Raw genomic sequence first — 16,787 nt, forward strand, 5'->3', positions numbered from 1 at the left:
TATACACATGTATTTATATTGATGGATGGATGTAAATCAATAAGTATTGTATCTGCACTTGTTCTGGTTAATGATTCATTAAATATATTTTCTATCGTTTTTATTTTAAAAGAATATATAAATATCCCTTGAATAAAATAAGATTTTCACAACAGAAACAGTATTTAAACTGTTTGTTGAAGAAACAATAAGAAACCACGTGGAAAGACATCCTTATTGTTTTAAAAGTAAGGCCATATCATATCCGCTTCACCAACCTGTCGGAGAGAGAAAAAATATATATATATACTCAGGTCATGCCGTGATGTGTGGGCCTACATATCATCGCTTAGGTTCAATCCACATATATTGATGGCCATTTACATACCGTAGCCGCCATGTCCGCCATGGCCATAGCCTCCGTGACCGCCATGTCCATGTCCATGTCCATGTCCACCATGTCCACCGTGGCCATACCCTCCATGTCCACCATGGCCATGTCCTCCATGTCCACCATGGCCATGTCCTCCGTGTCCACCATACCCTCCATGTCCGCCATAACCATACCCTCCATGTCCACCGTGGCCATATCCTCCGTGCCCTCCGTGTCCACCATGGCCATAACCAGGCTCAGCTAATGGACCTGCCACGGCGCATGCCATTAGAAGAGCTACAACAGCAGCGGTAAACACCTGTAAAGACAACGTAGATGAAAAAATATAAATTGCTACACTTGTTTTGAAAAAGACGTCGTTAGTTCTTTAACATAATCATACCACCCGCCTATACAAATAAATCGCAGAGTTAAACATAGATATGGATTTCCAAACGTAAATACTTTTAGCCAATCTTGACTAAAAATAACCTGCTTTTCATTCATTTCATACTAGTCGTTACGAAAAATGCATGGTAAATATTTTGGGAGCTTATTTACATAATTCTCTGCCGTAGCCCTCGACTTTAAAAGGAAATACAAGTAGCTAAAACGGAAACATTCACAGCCTTGAGCGCCATCTCGAGACTCGGTTGTGATGCCAAGGAAGGTGAGAACGCCAGTGCCAGGATCCGCCTCCGGCTCCCTTTTATATGGCGGCCAGACAGTGGCGGTTCTCGTGGCGCCTTGTAAGGGGGTTAAGCCTCTCGCTGAAGGAGGTTGCAAGGGACTCGGCCTTAATTGTTTAGATTTTAATTCATTCTACTTGTTTGTGATTTGTATTCATTTTTTTTTTTTTTTTTTTTTTTTTTTGGCTTTGCTTTTTCCTTATTTTTCTTTTTCTTTTATGACGTGAAGAGGAGGGGATATGTTGGAAGATATGTACTTATTTTATCATAAACATGCAATGTGAATACAAATATTAAACCTGATCAGATTCTCAAATTGTAACCGATTTTATTCAAAAGTTGTTCAATACAATATTTATAGTCGCGTTCTTTGTTCACTATAACTTCTTGGTCTTTAGCTCATTTGCCAAACTGCATGGATACAACAGTCAGATTTTGTATACTATAGTGCAATCCGTTTTAGAAAAAAATATATCAACCCACTCAAGATTGTGGAATGCTCCGATTCGCTAGACCCTGTTTATTCAAATCATTTGACATTTAATACTTACTTTTATACATGTTTTGATTTTCGGATAGACTTTTATTCAGATTTGATATATTCAACACCCCTTTATCATTCTATCTCTAAATAGACTTGGCAAATACAAAGTCCGGGCTAAGTTCTATGTTTTTCCTTTCCTTTCATATTTTTTCTCACAAATGTCAATATACCCTTTAGTTGTCGATGTATCTGTTAATCTCCTCATCCGGTTTGCATTGATATCGTTACTGAAATGCAATGAAATGCAGTACAAATCAGTCATTTTCCAGCATGCCAAGATATTTCCTGTACCCAAACCTAAAATAAGCACACCTGGCATACACCTCCAATTGTCCTACTGATTTACGTGAATCAGCTGAAACGTGGCGTACTCGAAAACAACGCCCAGGACAAATGCAAGAATCTGAAAAGAGAGGCAGTGAGGTATCCAACGTGATTTGGATTATTAGGTAGCTTGTATACAAGATTATGGATTTTATGCATGTAGAAGTATAGACATTAGTTTGGGGATAATCTTGCTGTATGTATGATTCCAAGACACGTCGCGTAAGCACATCCATATGTACATTCTAGCATCAGTTATTAATGTCCATATATATCACTGTAAAGAAAATCAAGTGATGGCGAGGAAATCCCTCTGCCAGTAGGCTGTCAAACAATGCTGTATCGTGGACTACAGTTTTAAATTAAAAGGAGGGAGAACTGAATAGAAACAGAGTACTAGATAAAACACCAGAACCACCGAAGACAAATCCTAGCCCTAAGAAATGACATTGCTTAAAATAAGCCAGTGTAAAAAAAAACATGATTTACTTATTTTGATCACACTATTCATTATTGTACGCCAAATACAGTGATACACTTAAGTAGGGACATTTAGCTAGCTAGGCTATGGACGATCGGACATGAATGAGTTTGGTATTAAGTATATGCAGTTATACAGATTTGCGTCCAAGTATGAAGAAACTTGATTAAACAAGATTGTTGAATATATCCATATGAGCTTTTAGCATTTCACTGAACATATGTTACTAGTGTTCTTGAAGAAGGCCCCGGTGGATGGACGCTTCTAGAACTACATGTATTTTGCCAGCTCTACCTGTTCTACCCTTTGGTGGAAAAATACTGTTCATGACACTGAAAATCTACCAACATATAAACGGCACAGTTCAGTTCCAAACACGCTCAGGACCTCATATTGATAGATTTAACACATTTTCTAAACAATATGCAATATCAATGGATATCGACATAGGAGCAATCATGTATGAAACACGATAACGGTCATGAAATATGTGTACAGTCCTCGTAGCATTGTTTAACCAGATAGCTACAAACAAGGAGAATGCTACACTTAGATGTACGATTAGACTCCTACCTCATAACAAGTGGATTCTGGGAAAAGACTCGATACATGTAATGGTCCGTTCAGTATGCATGCAATGATCCGCAATTGAAATCCTCGCTTCGAACTACAGTATGGGCAATTTCATAAAATAAAATTTAAAAAAATGGCAACTTCCCCCGGGCTCTGGATTACTCCGATTCGCTACGACTCTTTCATTCTAATCAGCTGACACTTGTTACTTATGTTTATATAAGTATGACTCGCATTTTAAAACTCATACTTGATATTTGTGTTTATATGTAGTAGCTCCAGTATTTCAAGATTCACATACTTTTTTTGTTGTTGTTGCTTTACACAATTTGATTACTTATTCCTCAAAACAAAGTTGGCGAATCAAAGGACTCCGAAGTCTGGGGTGAGTTGCCAGTTTGCCCTTTCCTGAGACCGGAGGGAACACTGTTGTCTGTATTGAAAATTCTCTCTCCCTCTCTCTCCCTCTCCCTCCCTCTCTTTCTCTCTCTCTCCCTCTCTCTCTTTCTCTCTCTCTCTCCTCTCTCTCTCTCTCCTCTCTCTCTCTCTCTTTGTCTCTCTCTCTCTCTCTCTCTCTCTCTCTCTCTCTCTCTCTCTCTCTCTCTCTCTCTCTCTCTCTCTCTCTCTCTCTCTCTCTCTCTCTCCTCTCCTCTCCTCTCCTCTCCTCTCCTCTCCTCTCCTCTCCTCTCCTCTCCTCTCCTCTCCTCTCCTCTCCTCTCCTCTCCTCTCCTCTCTCTCTCTCTCTTTCTCTAGTAATTGTCGTTTGGTGTTTTATTTTTTCATTATGAACGAATTTCTATATGGGCGTGCGTGTATGCGTGTTATTTTCCAAGGTATTGGTTGAGGAATAATGGAATACAAAATGAGATTGTATATTTATTGATCCAAGTAAGATAAAGCCACTCCTGTAATACATCACCAACCTGTAAGGAAGAAAGAGTGCATATTCAGAATCTCATACCACCATTTTGACACTTGACACTGGTGCCTGCATTAACGTATTGGTTTTAATTTTAAATTAAAAAAGAAAATACATACCGTATCCGCCGTGGCCATATCCTCCGTGTCCGCCATGTCCATACCCACCATGTCCGACATGTCCATACCCGCCGTGTCCGCCGTGGCCATACCTGCCGTGTCCTCCATGGCCATATCCACCATGCCCGCCATGGCCATGCCCTCCGTGTCCACCGTGTCCATACCCAGGATCAGCTAATGGCCCTGCCGCCACACATGCCACAAGAAGAGCTACAACAGCAGCAACAAATATCTGTAAGGGACATTGACTCAATTAGATAAGGATAACCATACTTATTAGTTTTTAGAGAAAATAAAAGTAACCAAAAGACCACTCACAGCCTTGAGCGCCATCTCGAGACTCGGTTGTGATGCCAAGGAAGGTGAGAACACCAGTGCCAGGATCCGCCTCCGGCTCCCTTTTATATGACGGCCAGACAATGGCGGTTCTCGTGGCGCCTCGCAGGACGCTCGAGGCTCGCGATGGAGGACGCCAGTCGTGCTGGGAAGGGGCAAAGGGAATGCTTGTTATTTTTTCTGCTTATTTATTCCTTTATTGTCTTGTTTTGTCATGGTCATTTTTCGTATATGGCGGGAAGATAAGTATACATAGAGGAATATGTGCGTTTTCATTTTTGGTAATGCTGAATGCATACTTAAATTTAGTATGCGTTCAAACATGTTCCTTTATAGGTTAATGGGCTCCCCAACATGAGGTCGCTGAACCAATAGGGATCCACAAAAGGAAGGCTGGAATATTGGATTTCAAGAGACTTAGAGTGAATCCACAACAAGGTTCCTAAAGATGACGCTTTGTTAAAATCCGGAATTGTGTGCCTCGACTTTCACTTGAGAGATGAAAAAGTCGAGATTCATTTCTCTAGTTCTCAAACTGGGAGCCATAGCCTAGGGATGGCCATGGCAAGATTTTAGCAGGCTGTGTCATCCTAGACAGGCATTCCGTAAAACATTTATTATCATTCGTAAGTGCCTCGAGAGAAAACTGGAGGGGCATCGCAAAGATGTTTAGACTTTCGTAAGAAAGGAATGATGGGGAAAAGTTTGAAAAATAGGTCACTAGGCCATCGGACCTCGATGCTGCACCAAAATTTCTTTGTTTTACTTCATTATGAATGTGTGTTTAGGTACATTTATGTTGTGTGTGTGTGTGTGTTTATATATGTTTATATAGTTTTCTCTATAAACCGTGAGAGAATAAAGCATTGCATTTACGTTCACACGAAATTCAGCCCGATTGATCTGCATGAACCAGCCGAAAGATGACGTCATCGTAAACAATGCCCGAGACAGATAGGTTTCTCATTTTTCAGGAAATCCAGAAAGGGAGACAGCACTATCGATCGTGAAATAAAAGAAAAAAAAAGATCTAGAATCAGCTTATATTCAAGGATTCTTGTGTATATTTCGAATTTCCTGTGTATGAGCGGATTCATTTATAACAGAAAAAATGAAGGCAGGCTTACTTGAAAATCCCAGTTCAAGTAAAGGAACGTGACCGAAAGTATTCCAACATTCACCGTTTCTCTGTAACTTTGAGATTGAATGGTGGTTTGGAAAGCTCCAGTTACGAATAATAGCGAGAGAAAAAATAGGGGAGTTGGGAAATATTGGAAGAGAAGTGTGAGGCAAAAGAAGCTTGATAACTGAAGAATAATAACGAGTAACAGGGGCTGCCAAAAGAAGAGAAATAACTGAAAAAGAGAAAAGAGAATTCAAGATCCTCTCTCATTCTCTAAATCTATCTCTCATCTCCATGCTTATTATATTCTTTCTGATGTGTCATTAAGAGCAGATAAATGGCCTCGCTTCCTTGGGATATTTTTTTTCTTTCTTCTTGTTTTTGTGTCTGATTATGTGTCTATTTATGTATGTGGCATGTGCGCCTGATTATGTGCTGTATGTGTATGTTTAAAAGTGGGTGCATGTGTCTGTATCAATGAACGCTAAGATACTCTGACGGCGAATGCGTTATTGTGACGGTCCAAACGTTTTCCTGGAAAATGGTCGAAGCTGCGATAGAGAGCGTTTGTGATCTGCCCGTGAACCTTCTGACCAGTTTGCTGAAATTCTGAGAGGCCAGACCCAGTGAATATTCATGAAAATAAGTAGGTATATACACAACATCAATGCATATCTTTTTATCTACACACACACACGTACGTGCACACACACACATGCAGACATATATATGTATGTGCGTGTGCGCGCGCGCGCGTGTATGTGCGTGTGCGCATTCGCTTATATCTGTATATATGCATGCCCATATGAACTGAGTCGGGCCTCTCTCTTAATAAATCGGTCGAATTTCTCTTATTATTCAGTCATAGCACCCCCTCCTAAGTAGCTCCTGATTGAAGAGAGCGGGGGGGGGGGGTCAACGAGGCGTGACCTTAGAGTGTGTGATAAAAAAGTGTTTGCGTTTCTTTTTTTCTTTCTTTCTTTTTGTGAATGGTCTCCCGGGTGCCGAGGACCGACTTAGTTAAACCTCATTGGTCACGATACTATCATTGCGTATGTTATATTGTTTTATTACGGACATCTTCATTATTGTCATGAATGAAAGTATATTTTCCATCATGGAATTTGAATATTCATTTTCATTTTCTTGTTTCTTGCGTACTTTCTCTTGTTTGGGAATAATTAGAATAATGATAATGTCAGATCATGTTTTTGAATATTTAGACAATGGAGTTTTCCTAATGGTCAGTAGAGGATGCAACACAGAGATGCTCAGAAATACGTGAAAGATCTTTATTATTCACATCAGAGAGAAACCATTGTAAGAGCATCACCAGCCTGTGGGAAAGGAAAGGAAGCTTATTCAGTCTCGTCTCAGATTTAGACATTCTTTCTAGGCAGATTTTCAGAGCATTGTTAGGGTCTGTATTTCATATTGGACTAAAAGTTATGAACTTACCATATCCACCGTGTCCGCCATGGCCATATCCACCATGCCCGCCATGGCCGTATCCTCCATGACCATGTCCACCATGGCCATAACCTCCATGTCCGCCATGGCCATATCCTCCATGTCCACCGTGGCCATGCCCGCCATGGCCATATCCTCCATGTCCACCGTGGCCATGCCCGCCATGGCCATATCCTCCATGACCATGTCCACCATGGCCATACCCAGGATCAGCTAAAGGCCCTGCCGCCACACATGCCACAAGAAGAGCTACAACAGTAGCGATAAGTATCTGCAAAGACAGCAAGAACAATGTTATTATTCTTTTTGTTACTAACATCGACTGGAAATTGTTCTGGTAAACGGACTGGCCAAGCAAACACTCACAGCCTTGAGCGCCATCTCGAGACTCGGTTGTGATGCCAAGGAAGGTGAGAACGCCAGTGCCAGGATCCGCCTCCGGCTCCCTTTTATATGGCGGCCAGACAATGGCGGTTCTCGTGGCGCCTCGCAGGACGCTCGAGGCTCGCGGTGGAGGACGCCAGTCGTGCTGGGAAGGGGCAAAGGGATTGGGAATAGGATTTACGAATAAAGGATGCTTTTGGATTTCATTTTCTCATGTTTTATTTTTCTGCCTGTTGATTCACTGGTGGTCTTATATGACGGGAAGATAAGTGTGTATAGAGGAATATATGCGTTTTCATTGTTGGTAAATGCTGAATTAACACTGAAATATTAGACGTTAATAATGACATCGTATCATGATTTTGACAGATATTACCTTATTTTCATACAAAGTTAAAACATCTTTGCCACAGCCTGTAAGTTACTGGTCCCCAACATGAGGTCCCTGAGTCCTTAGGGAACCGCAAAGGGAAGGCTGGAATCTGGTGCTTCAAAGCTAATTTTAAAATCTCAAAGGACTCTAGAGTAAACAATATAATAAAAACAAGTTTCCAAATGATATCTTTTAGAAAAAAAAAATCGTATTTTTATGTCACATACGTCTTTCACTTGAGATATGAAAAGGTTTATTTATCTAGTTCTCAAAGTGGGAGCCACAGTCCAGGGATGGACATGGCAGGATTTTAGCAAGCAGTGTCATCCCGAACAGGATTTCCGTAAAACATTTATTATCATTCGTAAGTGCCTCGAGAGAAGACTGGAGGGGCATCGCAAAGATGTTTAGACTTTCGTAGGAAGGGAATGATGGGGAAAAGTTTGAGAAATAGGTCACTAGGCCATCGGACCTCGATGCTACACCAAAATTTCTTTGTTTTACTTCATTATGAATGTGTGTTTATGTACATTTATGTGTGTTTGTCTGTGTTTATATATGTAGCCCATATGCATAGTTTATAAACCGTGAGAGAATAAAGCATTGCATTTACGTTCACACGAAATTCAGCCCGATTGATCTGCATGAACCAGCCGAAAGATGACGTCATCGTAAACAATGCCCGAGACAGATAGGTTTCTCATTTTTCAGGAAATCCAGAAAGGGAGACAGCACTATCGATCGTGAAATAAAAGAAAAAAAAAAGATCAAGAATCAGCTTATATTCAAGGATTCTTGTTATATTTCGAATTTCGTATGTTGGAGCGGATTCATTTATAACAGAAAATCCTAGTTCAAGTAAAGGAACGTGACCGAAAGTATTCCAACATTCACCGTTTCTTTGTAACTTCGAGATTGAATGGTGGTTTGGAAAGCTCCAGTTACGAATAATAACGAGAGAAAAATAGGGGAGCTGGGAAATATTGGAAGAGAAGTGGGAGGCAAAAGAACCTTGGCAACTGAAGAATGGGGAGCGACAGGGGCTGCCAAAAAAAAGAGGAATAACTGAAAAAAAGAAAAGATTGAAGTTCCTCTCTCTTTCTCTAAATCTATCTCTCATCTCCATGTTTATTATTTTTCTTTCTGATGTGTCATTAAGAGCAGAATTCTAAATGCTATCGATAAATGGCCTCTCTACTTTGGGATGTTTTTTTTCTTTTTTTCTTTCTGTTTTTGTATGCCTGATTATGTGTGTCTATTTATGTGTGTGTGATATGTGCGTCTGATTATGTGCTGTATGTGTTTGAAAGTGGGTGCGTGTGTCTGTATCAGTGAACGCTAAGTTTGTGATCAGCCCGTGAACCTTCTGGGCTCCTTCTGAACTCAGCCGACCGGTTTGCTGAAATTTCGAGAGGCCAAACCCAATGAATATTCATAACAATAGGTAGGCATATACACAGAATTAATGCATAACTTTCTATCTACACGCACACACACACACACACACACACACACACACACATATATATATATATATGTGTGTGTGTGTGTGTGTGTGTGTGCGCGCGCGCGCGCGTGTATGTGCATGTGCGCAGTCGCTTATATCTGTAAATATGCAGAGACGGGCCTCTCTCTTAATAAATCGGTCGAATTTCTCTTATTTTTATTCAGTCATGCCACCCCCTCCTAAGAAGCCCCTCATTGAAGAGAGTGAGGTCAACGAGGCGAGTGTGTGATAAAAGAAGTTTTTGTGTTTTTCTATCTCTTCTTTCTTTCTTTCTTCCTTTTTTGTGAATGGTTTCCCGGGTGTCGAGTTAAACCTCATTGGTCACGATACTATCATTGCGTTTGTTATAGTGTTTTATTACGGACATCTTCAATATTGTCATGAATGAAAGTATATTTCCCATCATGGCATTTGAATAAAAATTCTTTTTCATTTTCTTTTATGCTGTTTGGGAATAATTAGAATAATAATAATATCAGATCATGTTTTTGAATACTTAGAGGTTTCTAAATGGTCAGTAGAGGATGTAACACAGAGATGCTCAGAAATACGTGAAAGATCTTTATTTTTCCAAATCAGAGAGAAGCCAATGTAAGAGCATCACCAGCCTGTGGGAAAGGAAAGAAAGTATATTCAGTCTCGTCTCAGATTTAGACATTCTTTCTAGGCAGATTTCCAGAGCATTGTCAAGGGGCTGTATTTCACATTGGATTAACAGTTATGAACTTACCATATCCACCATGTCCATGCCCGCCATGGCCATATCCTCCATACCCGCCATGACCATATCCTCCATGTCCACCATGGCCATGCCCTCCGTGTCCACCGTGCCCATACCCTCCATGTCCACTATGGCCATAGCCTCCATGCCCGCCATGGCCATAACCTCCGTGTCCACCATGGCCATACCCAGGATCAGCTAGTGGCCCTGCCGCCACACATGCCACAAGAAGAGCTACAACAGCAGCGATAAGTACCTGCAAAGACAGCAAGAACAATGTCATTATTCAATGTCTTTCTGTTACTGACATCGACTGGAAATTGTTCAGGTAAACAGACTGGCCGAGCAAACACTCACAGCCTTGAGCGCCATCTCGAGACTCGGTTGTGATGCCAAGGAAGGTGAGAACGCCAGTGCCAGGATCCGCCTCCGGCTCCCTTTTATATGGCGGCCAGACAATGGCGGTTCTCGTGGCGCCTCGCAGGACGCTCGAGGCTCGCGATGGAGGACGCCAGTCGTGCTGGGAAGGGGCAAAGGGATTGGGAATAGGATTTGCGAATAGAGGATGCCTTTGGATTTCATTTTCTTATGTCGTGTTATTTTTCTGCCTATTGATTCACTGGTGGTCTTATATGACGGGAAGATAAGTGTGTATAGAGGAATATATGCGTTTTCACTGTTGGTAAATGCTGAATTAACACTGAATTATTAGACGTTAGTAATGACGTATCATGAGTTTAGCCTTATTTTCATACAAAGTTAAAACATCTTTGCCACAGTCTGTAAGTTACTGGTCCCCAACATGAGGCCCCTGAGTCCTTAGGGAACCGCAAAGGGAAGGCTGGAATCTGGTGCTTCAAAGCTAATTTTAAAATCTCAAAGGACTCAAGAGTAAACAATATAATAAAAATAAGGTTCCAAATGATATCTTTTAGAAAAAAAATCGTATTTTTGTGTCACATACGCCTTTCACTTGAGAGATGAAAAGATTTATTTGTCTAGTTCTCAAACTGTGAGCCATAGCCCAGGGACGGCCATGGCAGGATTTTAGCAGGCCGTGTCATCCCAAACGGGCATTCCGTTAAACATTTATTATCATTCGTAAGTGCCTCGAGAGAAAACTGGAGGGGCATCGCAAAGATGTTTAGACTTTCGTAGGAAAGGAATGATGGGGAAAAGTTTGAGAAATAGGTCACTAGGCCATCGGACCTCGATGCTACACCAAAATTTCTTTGTTTTACTTCATTATGAATGCATGTTTATGTACATTTATGTTGTGTGTGTTTGTCTGTGTTTATATATGTAGCCCATATGCATAGTTTTCTATGTAAACCGTGAGAGGATAAAACAACATTTACGTTCACACGAAATTCAGCCCGATTGATCTGCATGAACCAGCCGAAAGATGACGTCATCGTGAACAATGCCCGAGACAGATAGGCTTTTCATTTTTCAGGAAATCCAGAAAGGGAGACAGCACTACCGTTCGTGAAATAAAAGAAGAAAAAAATCAAGAATCAGTTCACCTCGAAGGATTCTCCTGTATAATAGTTCGGATTTCCTATGTATCAGCGTATTTATTTGTATCAGAATGAAGTGACAGCAGACTGGCTTGAAAATTCAAGTTGAAGTAACGGAATGGGACCGAAAGTATTCTAACATCATTCACCGCTTTCCCTGCGACTTCGAGAATGAAGGATAATTTGGGAATGACAATATGAAGATGACAAACCCTAATGTGTGAAGAGCTCCAATTCGAATAATAGAGACAGAAAAATAAGGGAGTTGGAAAATATTGGATGAGAGGTGGGAGGCAAAAGAAGTTTTAGAACTGAAGAATTGGGAATTAGCAGGGACTGCGAAATGAAGAGAAAATAACTGAAAAAAGAGAAAAGAAATTAAGTTCTCTTTTTTCCCTAAATCTCTCAGTTCCATATTTATTATATTTTTCCTTGGGATGCCTATTTTTATTTTTTGTTGATTTTTTTTTTTCTCTCTCTTTTGTGTGTGTCTGATTATGTGTGTATATTTATGCGCGTGATGTGTGTGTTCATTATGTGCCGTATGTGCATGTATGAAAATGGGTACATGTGTGTCCGTATCACTGGACATTCAGTTACTCTGACGGCGAATGTGTTATTGTGACGGTCTAAACGTTTTCCTGAACAATGGTCGAGGCTGCGATAGAAAACGTTTGAGATCTGCCCGTGAACCTTCTGACCGGTTTGTTGAAATTCTGAGAGGCCAGACCCAAAAAATATTCATGAAAATAGTTAGGCATATACACAGAATCAACGCATATCTTTCTATCTACCTACCTACCTATCTTTATGTGTGTATGTGTGTACATATATGTATTATGTGTACGTATGTCTGTAGACACATAGCCACGCACACACACACATATGTATGTGTGTATGAGTGTGTGCATTCGCTTATTTCTGCATACATACATGTCCATATGTGTGCACATTCACTGGGTCGGGCCTCTCACTCTCTTAATTAACCGGTTGAACATATCAGCATTGGGAAGAATATTCATCAGCAGAACATTGCTTACTTTAGATTCATACAGAATATTGTTCTATGAAAATGCTTATTCTTATTTATATTCAGTTATGCCACCCCCTCCTAAGTAGCCCCTGCTTGAAGAGAGCGGGTGTGTCGACGAGGCGGGAGATGGCCCTATAGTGGGTAATAAGAGGAGACCTTGCGTGTGTATTTTATGTGAATGGTCTCCCTGGTGTCGAGGACGGAGTGGTGGCGAGCTTAGACCTCGCACTTCTCCGTTTGTCTGCCGTCTTTCTCTGTCCTCTGGCTGACGAGACGTCTACCTTTATGCGGTTGTGCCTCTCCTCGATGGCAGGTTCTTGCTTCCTCCCTTTGGAGTGTCTGAAGTGAAAGCATTGTGCAGCATCTGCGTCCGCACGAAGAGTAACTTCCTAAAGGAAGAGAGCTGATGGGTGTAAAGCGCTATTTCTTGTCTAGTTGGGTTTGTTTACAGATGGATAAATCACGGAGAGTTTAGATAGTTGAATGATTTACTCTGGTCGAAACGGTAGTCCTGGCCTAGGAAGGCTTTATTTCCATTACTAGTTAAACATGTGAGCTTTGTGCATAAGCTCTTGAACCTCATTGGTCAAGATGCTGTCATTGCGTATGTTATAACGTTATATTACTGACATCTACGTTAAATACTGTCATGTATGAAAGTCTAGTTTCCATCATGGCATTTTAATAAAGATTCATGTTATTTTTTGCCGAGTATTTTCTCTTGTTGAGAAATGATCGGTCATGTCAAATAATGTTTTTAAATATTTTGGCAGTGGAGGAAGTAACAGAGATGCTTAGATATACGTGAAAGATCTTTATTATTCACATCAGAGAAAAGCCATTGTAAGAGCATCACCAGCCTGTGGGAAAGAAAAGGAAGCATATTCAGTCTCGTCTCAGATTTAGACATTCTTTCTAGGCAGATTTCCAGAGCATTGTTAAGGGGCTGTTTTCATATCAGATTAGCAGTTATGAACTTACCATATCCTCCGTGTCCGCCATGGCCATAACCTCCATGTCCACCGTGGCCATGCCCGCTATGTCCATATCCTCCATGACCATGTCCACCGTGGCCATACCCTCCATGCCCGCCATGGCCATATCCTCCATGTCCATGCCCACCATGACCATAGCCCCCATGTCCACCATGGCCATGCCCTCCGTGTCCACCGTGCCCATACCCAGGATCAGCTACTGGCCCTGCCGCCACACATGCCACAAGTAGAGCTACAACAGCAGCAATAGATACCTGCAAAGACAGCAAGAATGTCATTATTTAGTATTTCTGTTATTGACATCGACTGGAAATTGTTCAGGTAAACAGACTGGCCGAGCAAACACTCACAGCTCTGAACGCCATCTCGAGACTCGGTTGTGATGCCAAGGAAGGTGAGAACGCCAGTGCCAGGATCCGCCTTCGACTCCCTTTTATATGGCGGCCAGACAATGGCGGTTCTCGTGGCGCCTCGCAGGACGCTCGAGGCTCGCGATGGAGTACGTTAATCGTGCTCGGAAGAGGCAAAAAGAATGGAAATAGGATTCATAAGCAAATATAGCTTCGGATTTCACAGGCGTTACTTCTTTATTTTGTTATTTATTGTTTATTGATCCACCTTTTGGTTTGGTTCTAGTTGTGGCTCTTCTATAACGAGGCGATATGTGTACATTAAGAAATAGATGCATTTTCATTGTTGATGAGTGGTGAATGCAAACTACACAATGATGCGTTGTAATGATTATGACTTAGTTATTACTCATTTTTAAGCAATTTAAACATGTTCCTCTGCCACAGTCAGTAGGCTACTGATACCCAACATGAGGTCCCCGAGCCATTAGGGATCCGCAGAACCAAAGTTCAGAATTTCAAGTGTGTCCAGTGTAAACAATACACGAGAGATCGAAGCACGAGGTCTATTTATCTGGTTCTAAACTGTTTGTGGACATTCGTGATGGTGTGTGTGAGTGTTTTTTTTTGTGTGTGTGTGTGTGTGTGTGTTTTTATGTATAGCTTACATGCATAGAGAATAAAACATACCATTTACTTACACATGAAATTCAGCCCGATTGATCTGCATGAACCAGCCGAAAGATGACGTCATCGTAAACAGTGCCCGAGACAGATAGGCTTTTCAGTTTTAAGAAAATCCGGAAAGGGAGACAGCACTACCGTTCGTGAAATAATGAAAAAGAAAAAAAAGAATCAATAATCAGTTCACCTCCCTAGGATAATACTTTGAATTTCCTGTATACAAGTGTATCTGTCTGTATCAGAACAGACTGTAGACTTACTTGGAAAACCTAGTTTCAGTGTTTTCCAACATCATTCACAACTTTTCCAGTGACTTTGAAATAGAATAAGGATTTGGAAACAATCTTGATATCAGGATGTCAAACAGTAATGCGTGAAGAGCTCCAGTTTCGAATAACGAAGCGAAAATGAGGGAACTGGAAAATATTAGAACAGAAGTGGGAAAGGCAAAAGAAGGTTGACAACTAAAGAACACTGAGTAACAGAACTACGAAAGAATAAGACACAAAGTTCTTTTCTTTTTCTCCAAATTCATTTTTCTCGCTTTTATTATATTATTTCTTTCAGATGCAAAATTCTAAATTCTATAGACAGATGACCTCTCTTCTCTTCTGTCTGCGCATGCATGTCTGTTTATGTGTGTGAGGTGGTGTCTGCTTATGTACATGTGCTGTTTGTGTATGTTTGACAGTGTGCGTATGTGAGTTCTGATGGACACTAAAGTTAATCTTTCAACAAATACATTATTGTGACGGTCTATACGTTTTCCAAAATATAGGTAAAGATTACGAAACAGCGTCTGCGATCGACCTTCTGAGTTGTGTGTGTGAACTGTGCCGCTTTGTTGGAATTGCGAGAGGCCAGACCCGATGGATATCCACAACTATGAACCGAGACAGAAATTTCTTCCTATCTCTATAGCTATCTACCTATGTGCGTGTCCTACATGTATAAATGAATTAATACATATTTAAACATATAGATATAGGTATGTGTACAAGCGCGCTTACATATATATATATATATATATATATATATATATATATATATATATATATATGTGTGTGTGTGTGTGTGTGTGTGTGTGTGTGTGTGTGTGTGTGTGTGTGTGTATGCATGTATGTGTACAAATATACATACACACGCGTATGTGTGTTTATATACATATATGTGTATGTGTCATGTATACATATGTGCCTATTCACTGTGTCGGACCTCTCGCTATTTTAACAGATGGGCCGAATATATCAGCATGGGAAAATAAAAACTGTTCTCGTCTTCATAATAGGCTTAGAACGTCACTTAATTTAGATTCAATTAGGATATTGTTGTTTGAAAATATATGTTCTTATTCTTATCCAGTCATGCCACTCCACAACTAAACAGACCCTGACTTCAGACAGCGGAGGTTATTAAAAAAAATAATAATAAAAAAAAATGGTTAGCTGAATGATTTACGCTGGTCGAGAAGGTAGGCCTATGTTGGGAATACAACTATAGATGGCCATAACTTTTAGTGCTATTCATAGTTGAAAACATGTAAGGGCTTGGACGTATCGGCATTTAGACCATATTTTATAGCGTTAATTGACATTCATCTTGAATATTCTTATATAGCAAAGGATAGGTTCCATTATGGCATTTTAGCGACGATTCATTTCCATTGGCCATTTTCTTTTTTGCTGGATATTTTCTCTTGCTGAGGAATGATTAGTGATGTCAGATAAAGTTTTTAAATGCTTAGAGACAATGGAGGTTTCTAAATGGTCAGTAGAGGATGTAACACAGAGATGCTTAGAAATACGTTAAAGATCTTTATTATTCACATCAGAGAAAAGCCATTGTAAGAGCATCACCAGCCTGTGGGAAAGAAAAGGAAGCATATTCAGTCTCGTCTCAGATTTAGACATTCTTTCTAGGCAGATTTCCAGAGCATTGTTAAGGGGCTGTATTTCATATTGGATTAACAGTTATGAACTTACCATATCCACCGTGTCCGCCATGGCCATATCCTCCATGTCCACCATGGCCATACCCTCCATGCCTGCCATGGTCATATCCTCCATGTCCACCATGGCCATGCCCTTTCTTTCTTTCTTTTTCTTTCTTTTTGCTTTTGTATGTCTGATTATATGTGTCTATTTATGCATGTGATATGTGCGTCTCATTATGTGCTGTATGTGTATGTTTGGAAGTGGGTGCATGTGTCTGTATCAGTGAACGCTAAGTTACTCTGACGGCGAATGCGTTATTGTGACGGTTCAAACGTTTTCCTGAACATTGGTCGAGG

General features: G+C 40.6%; 3 protein-coding genes across 3 annotated transcripts; all 3 read right to left on the minus strand.

Annotated features, from left to right (window-relative positions):
* Nucleotides 1-3,878: 3,878 nt before the first annotated feature.
* Nucleotides 3,879-4,443, minus strand: LOC138867093 (uncharacterized). Its single transcript, XM_070141538.1, has 3 exons — nucleotides 4,320-4,443; nucleotides 4,002-4,233; nucleotides 3,879-3,886 (listed from the first exon to the last, which is right to left on the minus strand). The coding sequence occupies exons 1-3, from the start codon at nucleotides 4,332-4,334 to the stop codon at nucleotides 3,879-3,881; spliced, it is 255 nt and encodes an 84-aa protein (XP_069997639.1). The 5' UTR covers nucleotides 4,335-4,443.
* Nucleotides 4,444-9,741: 5,298 nt separating this feature from the next.
* On the minus strand, nucleotides 9,742-10,429 carry LOC138867016 (pupal cuticle protein Edg-91-like). Its single transcript, XM_070141414.1, has 3 exons — nucleotides 10,273-10,429; nucleotides 9,925-10,171; nucleotides 9,742-9,802 (listed from the first exon to the last, which is right to left on the minus strand). The coding sequence occupies exons 1-3, from the start codon at nucleotides 10,285-10,287 to the stop codon at nucleotides 9,795-9,797; spliced, it is 270 nt and encodes an 89-aa protein (XP_069997515.1). The 5' UTR covers nucleotides 10,288-10,429; the 3' UTR covers nucleotides 9,742-9,794.
* A 2,843-nt stretch (nucleotides 10,430-13,272) lies between these two features.
* LOC138867017 (uncharacterized) lies at nucleotides 13,273-14,174 on the minus strand. Its single transcript, XM_070141416.1, has 3 exons — nucleotides 13,814-14,174; nucleotides 13,450-13,717; nucleotides 13,273-13,328 (listed from the first exon to the last, which is right to left on the minus strand). The coding sequence occupies exons 1-3, from the start codon at nucleotides 13,826-13,828 to the stop codon at nucleotides 13,321-13,323; spliced, it is 291 nt and encodes a 96-aa protein (XP_069997517.1). The 5' UTR covers nucleotides 13,829-14,174; the 3' UTR covers nucleotides 13,273-13,320.
* Between the last annotated feature and the right edge of the window lie 2,613 nt (nucleotides 14,175-16,787).

This window comes from Penaeus vannamei, chromosome 28 (genome assembly GCF_042767895.1).
Source record: "Penaeus vannamei isolate JL-2024 chromosome 28, ASM4276789v1, whole genome shotgun sequence".
Taxonomy (NCBI): Eukaryota; Metazoa; Arthropoda; class Malacostraca; order Decapoda; family Penaeidae; genus Penaeus; species Penaeus vannamei.